General features: G+C 35.7%; 1 protein-coding gene across 1 annotated transcript in view; it reads right to left on the reverse strand.

Moving 5' to 3' along the window:
- Nucleotides 1-6,881, reverse strand: part of Ccdc178 (coiled-coil domain containing 178) — a 323,923-nt gene extending 317,042 nt beyond the window's left edge. The window contains exons 1-3 of the mRNA XM_036205197.1: nucleotides 6,830-6,881; nucleotides 6,402-6,461; nucleotides 3,767-3,877 (exon numbers count right to left, since the gene is read on the reverse strand). Coding sequence (XP_036061090.1) covers nucleotides 3,767-3,877; nucleotides 6,402-6,461; nucleotides 6,830-6,881 — 223 coding nt within the window. The remainder of the gene's footprint in view (nucleotides 1-3,766; nucleotides 3,878-6,401; nucleotides 6,462-6,829) is intronic.
- Nucleotides 6,882-11,079: the final 4,198 nt, after the last annotated feature.

The raw sequence follows: 11,079 nt of genomic DNA on the forward strand, positions 1-11,079 counted from the left end.
TCAGATCCCCAGGAACTGGAGTTACAGACAGTTGTGAGCTGCCATGTGGGGTCTGGGAGTTGAACCTGGGTCTTCTGGAAGAACAGTCAGTGCTCTTAACCACAGAGCCATCTCTCCAACACATGGCTGTTTTCAATCTAATATGTGTATGATGGACTTTAAAACTTTCCACTTCCTTTATATTTTCTAGTGTTTAAGAGGCACTATGCTACAATCCAAGGATCTTTGAGCTACACATAGGTCCATGTGTATCTGTTTTCTTGACCTGTGAATTTGTTAGCATTTGAACAGTCTCCAGATATCAGCTCTCTCAGTGGTGAATAATTTGCCTGGTAAGATTTTTTTCTCCCACTTAATATTCCTAAGTAAAATAACTTCATAATTTTAATCCAGTATAAACTGATGTTTCTCCATTTTATTCAGATTATGGAGACTTGGTCAAGATTCTGGGGAGGTAAGCTCAGGCCATGTTCTCACTGATTATGAACATATGTCCAACTCCATCTATTGTTGTTTGTCTGTATTGAGACATGTTTTTGTAATGTATTCCACACTAGACTGAAGTGAAGATGGTCCTCCAGTCTCAATTCCTTGACTATAATTTTAGGCATGCCCACCATTCTGGCCCCAACTCATTTTTTTTTTTTTTTTTTTTTTTTTTTTTTTTTTGTTGCTCAGAATCATTGTTCAAGGAATGAAATTTTCCTGACCATAAATCATCATGAGTTTGTCTGGTCCTTTGCAACAGGAAGGATCCATCTGAGAGAAGACCTGACTGTGGTGGAAAAATGAAATGGAAACCCTGAATTTGTAAACTGCCACCTCTTCATGCTCTGTGAATTTGATCCTCACATAATTTATTCATGCCATTCCTGATAAGTCATCATTTTATCACTGCTCCCTATCTGCTTTTAATATGTGTTTTCTTTGTGTCCATTACTCTGATTATTCTATCTTTTTTACCTCAACTCTCTTAGAAAAAAATTCAACTTAGTGTCTTTTCAGTCTGTCCTATTTCTTCACATCTTCATTTTCTTCCAAAGATCGGAAACAGTGCTCTTGATGTTAAAAAAGAACTTCTCTACCATTAAAGCCTTTATTGTAGACAGCTCTTCCATCTTCTATGGAGAACAAGGGATCAGTCATACCTTGTGTGTGTTGGAGGGGGGCAGATAAAAACATCCTGTGCTGAGAGCAGAGCCACATCTGCACTGAACCTTACCAGACTGGGGCACCAGGCACTGGATGGCAGAACAATATGCCCAACTTTTGGAGCTGGAGCTGACTAAGGACTGAACTCTAACCTCATCCCACATACAGATGCCCCATCCTGTTGACTTACCCTGGCCCCCTATTTGCTCTTTAAAACCTAAAGTTTCAAAACAATATTTCTTCATTCAAGTTAACCACAGATCTTTCAGTGACTTTGCCTGAATACTTCCCCAGAGCTCTTACTCAGTACTGAATTTCTTATCACTTGTGGGTTTTGTTTTTCCTCAAGTGAGCAGTTTATAGTAGCACCCACAGTGTTTTCACGTGTGCCTGGTCTTCTCCAAATTATGACTTCTGTAAACATAGTAGGATCAAGCTCTTCCCTTGAGGAATTCTTGGAGTGTACTGGTTATACTTTTTGTTTCCCTGTGTCCTAAGTGATCATACCATTTTTCCTCCATCATACCATCTGCTTCCCTATTTAGCTTCCCCACAAATTTATTGTTACACTTATTTTCAGTGGTAATTAATGGGATTTACAGACACACACACACACACACACTTATTCAAAAGTTATTAACCCAGATACATGAAAGGAACAGATTTTATGGTATGTAACTTTATCTTGATAAATATGACTTCTAAAACCAATCACTACTTGTATTCTAGTGATAGAATTCAATAAAATAATTGTATTATTTTCTTTCTTTTTGAACCCACTCAACTCTACAAAGTATTATAGAAAACTATTCCTTGTGGGACCCGCAAGAAGCTCAGGTAAAGGTGCTTGATGCCAAGCCTGATGACCTGAGTTTGCTCCTTGGGAAACACATGGAGGAAGGGGCTAATCTGATGCCATGAAGTTGTTCTCTTATCTCCACATACACATACATGCAATGGCTTGTATCCCCTGTCTATACACACACACACACACACACACACACACACACACACACACACACACACTAAATACATATAAAAAGGGGGAAATATTCTCTTTAATAACTTTCCCTGCCTTTTTGAGATAGGGCTGCATTTGTATCTCAGGATGATCTTAAAGTCACAGCAATCCACCTGCCTCAGCCTCTCAAGTGGAAAAGTGGCCACCTGCAGATTCCCCATTTCTCACTCAACTCATGTCTATCTAATCTGTTCCTGTAAAGACCGGTCCCACAATGGATCTTAAATTCTTTGTAGGGTTTATGGAATCCTACACTTCCCTCATGATATCTATGAGATGTCTGTCATATCCTGTAATCCTTCTTAGCTCCTTCCTTCATTCTTCCTAGGTCAATGATTATATAAGCCTTTAGCAGGATAATAAGCCATCAGTTTGCACATGGTGTCCAATAGTTATATTTTAATCTGCTCAGACATTACAGGAAAAGGCTTTGACCATGTGCCATTAGACAAAAAACTGAGAAAGTAAGTTAATATTCGAGGCCTAAACTCTAACTGTTCCTTCATTGTGGCTTGGTCATTTCCCACTTTATTTGAACCAACTGACATCAATGTTTGGATCCATCCTGTCCTGTGCTTTCAGTGACTTTTCCTACATTCTGTTCTGCTTGCAAAAATCAACTCTTCACTTTTAACAAGTAGATTTATTCATTATTATTCCACTCAGCTCTCCTCTTATCTTTTACTGTTTATCTTAATGCCTGGAGACTACATAAACTGGCCTTATGCAAAGCACTGAAGATACTTCTTGTCGGTGATATTTGCTTGGTGTCTGTTGCCCTGGGTCATTCTGTTAATCATCTATTTAGCTGTTGTTTCTGTCAAAGTTGTGTGTACACTCACATTTTATTTGGCATGCAAGGTTATGCACATCTTGCAAGGGTCATTTTTAAATGTCTCTGAACACTAATAAAAGACAGAGAGTTGAAGTGTCTTGAATTAATTGGTTCATAAATCATACATTTTATATTTGGAAAATCTTTCCAAAACTAATTTTTATCTAAAACTGATTATAGGTAATAAATTCTAAACCAAGATCATAAAATTATATTTAAGATTTGCATTGGACAGAAAGAAATGAAAAGACCACAATGGTAATATATTTACATTTTATTGTGTTAATCTGCACATCCTCAGAGCAGAAGTTTCCTAGCATCAAGATTAAAATACATCCATCCTCTTACCTATTTTCATGTCTTTCCATGCACAATATTAAAACTCTTTTAGAGATGAAGCACAGATTCTTACTACTAGACAATGTTTGAATGCTAGATTTTGCAGACCCAGGGAGTTAGTCTCCTGCTTCTCTTCTAAAAGTCTCTGACCAACCAACTGTCTAGTTATGAGCATTGTTCAGAAGTGGCAAACATTCATTTGTTTCTGAAATGATATAAAAAATCTCACAATCTGGGCTGGTCATTAGCTATTCATGCTTGGCAAGCTATATAACAATATTGCATTCTTCTTAACTATCATGCTAGATAAATATACATATGTCACATTTATTTCTTAATAAAATACAGTGGTGATATCACAAGAGTGAGTGAACACAAGGACTGTGACATTTGCTGTAGGATTTATATTCAGTGCTCACCTTCTGTATTTGTTGTTTTGCTTTCATAACTAACTTCACCCACTTTCTTGGGGGCTGGTGACCCTTTCTTGGAGCTGCCGAATCCTGCCAACTCTTGCAATCTGATATTTTCTTTTGAAAAGAAACACAATTATTTCAGTGTGCTGTTTATACACAATTCAAAACAAATGACACAATATAAAAAAAAGGCTAAAAAGCTACATTGCAAAACTGCTGTCCTTGAAAACAACTATACTATAAATATTAAGGGACACAGTAGGGATTTCTCAGAAATTTTCACTGTATTATACAATTGGGCTTAAATCTCTTAAGTAAAAGGCATTCATCAAAACAGGAAGTTGTTAAAAGAAAACATGAAAAAACCAGTTCCACTCACACTGTTCCCCAAAATTAACAAATGTACTTTGGGGCACTTTTTAAAATAGAAATATATGTATTATTAAGAAATAAATATTTTTGGATGTGAATGAAATTTCTACATCAAGAAACTGTTAAGTTGGACCACCTTTGGAAAGAGGAAATGTAGAGAAGGGGAACCTTATATGCCACTTTAGAACCTCCAAAGTACTTAAAAATTTTCACAGATAATAACACATTGTTTAAGAGCATATTATAAAATTAAGTACATCTGCAGTATAAGCAACTGCAATCTCGAGTTTTTACTCAGGATAATTAGATTATCATCTCAGGACATAGATGTTAACCTTAGTCACAGAATGTAAGCTGGGGGATGGGGGTAACTGCAAGAAAAATAAATGGAAAAGAATTCTATACACTTTTCACGGTACAGTGCTAAGCATTGAGAAAGGACAAGTGAATTGATCTCAAAATTAGTGAGTCTAGGGACTGTAGTGAAGAAAGGAAACAACAGAAAACACTATGAGGATTTTATGATTCCTTAGCTAGGAAATTCCAGAAGAGATAAATCTAAGCCAACGCTGGTACACACTTGTAATCCCAGAACTTGGGAGTCTGAAGGAGGTGAACCACTAGCCCGAGTAAAAGATGAGCCTCATCAGTTGTTTCACATTTCACCTCAGAGTCCATGGCCTGGAGAAAGGAGAGAGAGGAAGTGGGTGAAGAAATATGGGAGGCTAAAAGAAGGAAAAATGACTGGAGTTTGGCTCAAGCAGTGGTCTCTGGGTTACTTATCTGGGTCTAAATATGACCAGAACAAGCAATCTACAAAGAAGAAAAAGGAGAAGGAGAAGCAGCTACATAATGAGACTTGGCCTGAAAAACTCAAACTGGAAACAAAGCAAAACTTGAGCATAATGTAATAAATATCAAAATGAAATAGCTTATTGTGGGGAAAAAAATCTCATGTAGTTGTTGAAATACTTCCTATGTGAACTGGAATAATGGTTTCATGCATGTATATGGTTACCAAAGTGCATTCAATTATAAATACAAGATTTGTTTCACTGTTTATAAATTATAAAAAAAACTTCATTTAAAGACATTCACATATTCTAATAGACTATATAAATTCTGAAACACATTAGTTATATAATTGTAACTTTTGAAAATATGTTTATGCTACTATGCTATAATATAATAATATTATAATATGCTAACATGTATGAAATAGATTATGACATTTCTCTTATTAACCTTTATGGTGATACACATTCTAAAGCTCACTTATGTGTGTAATGAAACTAAATTTATACTAAATATTGCCAAATCTGCATAAAAAGATTTAACACTAAAAGTTATGTGACAATATTATCCAAACAATAGCATAATCTACAAAATTAGCTTAAATTAATTCCAAAGGAATAACCAAGTAATGAAGAAATGATGCAGAAAACAATTATTAAAAAGCAAACTTGATGTGGCTTAAACACCTATAAATCTAAAATTTGGGGTGAGAGAGATGGCTCAGCTGTTAATAGCATTGGCTGCTTTTGTAGAGAACCAGGACTTGGCTCCAAACACACACACTGTGACAACCAACCACCTGTAACTCCAGTTCCTTGAGATCAGATGCCCTCTTTTGGTCTCCAAAGGCATGGCACATATGTGTCACATAGACATAAATGCAAGCAAACTCCACACACATAAAATAAAATAAATCAATCCTTTAAAAATTTAGAACTTAAATTTAAAAATATTCTGAGTCATTTCATGATTAAATGTATAATCAATAATGAAACAGTATTGTTTTAGTAATAACAAATTATAATAAAATGATATTAAAATTAAACTAAATGTATTAAATTTGGTAATAATGAGGCTTGATAAAATAACACTTCTTACTAGTAAAACTAATATATTTCTTTTTATAATGAGAAATTTAAAGAAGTTATATAAGGGAAGCATTTAAGTCATCACTTATCTAAGACATATAATTTCCCAGTAAATAGGTGGTATTTCATCATGGTCATTTTTTGAAGAACATTCATATTGATATAACTGTTACTCTGTAAGTGCACATTATACAAAATAACAAAGGAAGAAAGAAATGGCATATATCATATTACTAACGATGAGATTTCTTAGAAGAATTGACTCACTTATCAAACATTATAAACATAAGGATACCTGTAATATTTTTAACATTTACAATTGTTTAAAAGACAACAATTAAATAATAGGGAAAATAAAGATGCAAACTGTACATTTGTGATACCTGCAATTGTTATTGCCCTTGCCTTGTCTCTGAGATCCTTTATTTCCAGACATGTTTTACCTATGAAATGTAAGACAAATAAAAGTATTAGCTTTAAGGGTCAATTATGACCCAAAGTACCAATGGTAAGGATTGTACTCGGGGGCAGGGAATGTACTAGAAAAAGGAAATCAAGGCTAAAGATTTGAGAGAGATGAGATTCACCACCATGGTCTATCCTGAGTAGGCAGGAGTACCGGAGCAAAGCAGATCCCATAAAGGTGGCCAGGAATCACAGAGGACTCAGACCGCCCTAATGACGTCTCCTTTGCCCCCTTTGACTCCACATAGGTTCCTAGCTTAGGGAATGTGCTGCCCACATGTGCAGAGCTTCTGTTTTAGTAAACTCTCTGGAAGTGCCATCAGACACACCCATAGATAGGCTTTACTTATCTCCCAGGAGCTCCTCAGACAATAGAGCTGACAGTCAAGATTCGCCATCAAAATGAATCAATAAATATGTCCAACAAAGCTGCCCTAAGTCCGCATGCAACAGCAAAATCCCATGAGCCTTTGAGAGCTGTTAAAAATTATATCTGTCATCCCTCACTGCTGAAGGCACTTGGATATAGTCATCATAGAGTAAAAATCACTGGATATTTTGACACAAATATTGACAAATTAGTTTTGAAAGTGTTAGCTTTTGGACTACCTATAAATCACATGAAAATTAAACAGAATAATGGGCTTACATGCTTGTGCTCTAATAGGCACTTTCAGCTGTACTATTGTAAAAATGACGGTGTTAGTCACAAATGTGGAAAGTATACCTTGTAAGTCAGAGCTTGTAATAAAGTGGCAATTCCTCTGTTAGGTGTTAAAAAGATGTAATGGAAAGGCAAGCAAAGCTCCTAAGCTAGTGTTGGTATTGCTTATAATGTGGATCAAGCACATAACTTCTAAGTAAGAGGAAAAGCATCCATTACTATCTGAGCAATTAAGATAATTGCTGTACATATATATGTATATGTATGTGTATGTGTTTATATATATATATATGTGTGTGTGTGTGTGTGTGTGTGTGTGTGTGTACTTAAATATAAAATGTAATGAAAATAGAACACACTAGACTGTTTTATAATAATTACAAATGTGCTTAGGTCACTGGCAATAGATTTTCTGTTTAAACAATAAAGTGAAAATTAACCATAGGTTTTATAAAGCATATAAAATGATTCAGTAAGTTTAAAACTGAGTGATGAGAGAACATATACTCAACAAACTAAATATGTAGAATATGACTTTCATATCTGATAATATAGAATTAATAAATTGTCATAATATTGAGCTATATAAAATAATATATAAAATTACTATAATATTACATAAAATAAAATTATTATACTGACTAACACGGCCCAACAAAATAGAGCCGACTTTGAGGGATGAAAGGAAAAACAAAAAAGGGTCTACCAATAGGAATGTAAATAAACATGTTTCATCTAATCAGGATGCCAGGGACAAGAATTACTAAGGATGTACACTGGATCTCAGTCACATAATCTATGACACAGATCTAACAGATAATGACCAAATTATTTCAAAGCATCAAAGAATGACTCTGCATCCAATTGCATCTAAAAGATTACTGCAGGTCTAAAATCCATATTCTCCCTTGGGAGAGGCTCTGGCACAGGAGACCAGGGTGAATGTGAAAACATGCACCTCACACACGTCAGAACAGACCATCTAGCATTTGTTGGCAGGGGCTTCTTAACTGAGAAAGCTTGTAGCAGAATATTTCTGACTATTAAATTTATATCCATAAAAATCATGGAACCTCTGTATAGTCACAGAGTATGTCTTAATGAAAAACATCATCCTGACTATAAAGCCAACTTGATAGAAATCAACTGGCAACTTCCTACTCAACTCCATCTATTATAGTGTTGTTTTTCTTTCTTTCCTTCCATTTTTTGCTTCAGGGCTGGATGCCAAACTCAAGGTCTTCCACATGCTATGCAAGCTCTGCTATAGGTAGGTAGACACCCAGCCCTAAGACCACACTTGAAAGTTTCTATATCTTCTTTTTTGTGTTTTTTTGGGGGGAGCGTATTTAGAGACAGGGTTTCTCTGTGTAGCTTTGGAGCCTGTCCTGGAACTCACTGTAGCCCAGGCTGGCCTCAGACTCACAGAGATCCTCCTGGCTCTGTCTCCTGAGTGCTGAGATTAAAGGCGTGCACCACCCCAGCCCAGCTGTTTCTATGTCTTCTAATAGCAGCAAATTGAGAACATTCCAGATGCAAACCATAACGTTATCACAGCTCAGAATACTTTCATTGTGTATTATGATACTATACCATATTAAAAATTAATAAATATAAATATTCATTATTCATATTTTAACTTAGATAGATGTGATAGTACTGTGAAAAGCAATTTTGTGTTTGCCTTGAAATTTAAAATGTTCAATTTTTTAAAAATGTACTTTGAGCATAAAATCAAAATTAATTGTATTATAAATTATTGTCCCAGATAATGTATAAATATGAGTCAGATGAAGATATTGTTGGCATGTCTAAAATGATACAGCTATAACAATTTGCAAATTTTGGTAATTTCTTCAATTATTTATCTCAGCTGAGAGCAGGGAATAATTGCCCAAGTGACTGTTTATTTTTAGTATGATGAGTACTTTGATTTGACCACAATTGTTTCATCATGACTGATAGAATGTGAGAGAAAGAGTTGCTCAGGTTGTTCATACACTGTGCTGAACAGTGCTCCCGAAAACCTTACACTGTGTTCTTGTGATCATTACAACAAATGACAAATGTCTTTAAGAGCTTGGTATATTTAGGTTCCATATATCTTCATGAAAGATGGCTTTGCACCTGAAATCTTGATGTCTGCCAAGATATAAGTGAGAACAATGAAGTCTGCAAAGTTCCCAAGGCTTAGCAGATCAGGGACTTCTTGGAACTGTGCTTAAAGAAGTTCAGTGATCTGTGGACTGATTGACCAGTATACACAGAAAATACAGAGTTTAGGCATGGTATGACGCCAAAGATATTAGGGTTAATACTTGAGGGTTAATATTAGGGTTAATGATCTTCACTCATGTCCATCTACAAATTTACTCCCCAGTAGAACAATGGTTCTGATATATTTCTATTGGTCATGGAAATGAAATAAAGAAAATCTATGGATAAAAGTCAACACAACTTTTAGGACTTTAGTCACTTAACAACTAGCTACCCGGCAGGAGGAAACAGTACCACCATGGTGTCTCTCAAGCTACAGGGGGTGGGATGTAGACAGTTAATGGACATGAGCAGAAAGAGCTGACTCAGGAATACTATGGCACTGCTTATGCAGCTCAGGGTGTCCCACAGTAGGAGATATCCCAGAGAAGAGAGGGGAGAAAGTACAGGCAGCGAATATTCTCAAATCAGTATGCTGCTTTGTGATATTATTTCTCTTTCCTCATCACTGCACATTTTATTTCTGTGAAGTCCCAACCTGTCTGCACACTTGCTGTCTTCACTGAGTCACCAACTTCTGCTGACTCATCGGTTTGCAAAGAAAAGCCATTCAAGAGGAAATTACCTGTGCCGCTCTTGTCTGTCATCCTTCCAGAATGAGCTGGATCTTTCTCATTTTCTGGCATGATATTGTGACAATATTTTAAAACCTAATTCCAAAGAAAAATATTTTAATATTGCTAATCAAAATCAGTCTGCATTTCATTAGTAGTCAGAAACATTGGTAGTGTTAGAATGAAATTGTAATATTATAGATCATATTAGATAGCTACAAAATTAATGCCAAATTATGTTAAAGTATAAGGAATTGGATCAACTATCAAGCATGTTATCCAATCCCTAGTGGTCATCCCTAAACACATATTTATACAAGAAACACTACATGGATTCAGCAAATTGTACTTTTGTATATAAATAAAATATCAGGAAGATATCAACAGAAGCTTGACATTTGGCACTAATAGAAGAGCAAAATTTGTCCATCAGAACCGCTAAAATAAAACATTAGCTTTTTAGCAAAGATGTAGAGAAACTGGATCACTGGTCATTGTTGCCAGATTCTAAAACAGTATAGATACTCTGGAAAATAGTTTTCAGTTCCCTTTAATATTAGCAGCAAAGAACTTATCAAAATGAATCAACAGTTGTAATCTTCAGTGTTTACCCAAGAAAGAACACATTTTTACTCACACATGTACAAGAATATATGGTGATATTTTATTTGTGCTGAAATGTGATTTTATTTGTATGTTAAGAAATAAAGTTGTCTGGGGGTCAGAGCTAATAGCAAGCCATTTAGCAGAAGTCTGGCAGTGGTAGCACATGCCCTTAATCCCAATCATATGACAGGCAGATCTCTATGTGTTCAAGGATAGAGCCAGCACAGAGACACACATCTTTTACCTCAATACCAACCATAGAGACTTGGAGGTCTGTATAGACAGGCAGTGATGAGGAGGTCATGTGGTTGGGTTTACAACCAATGAGAAGGCAGAACAGAAAGTCAATAAAAAGACAGACACACAGTAAGTAAAATCTCTTTCTGAGGGGAAGGATGACAGTGACAGGGAGGGGTAAGAAGGAGCTCTTGGTCTTAGCTCTTGGCTGCTGCTCTGACCTCTTGGGCTTTTAACTTTGCATTTGGCTCTATGTTC

Source organism: Onychomys torridus, chromosome 13 (genome assembly GCF_903995425.1).
Source record: "Onychomys torridus chromosome 13, mOncTor1.1, whole genome shotgun sequence".
In the NCBI taxonomy this organism is placed as follows: domain Eukaryota; kingdom Metazoa; phylum Chordata; class Mammalia; order Rodentia; family Cricetidae; genus Onychomys; species Onychomys torridus.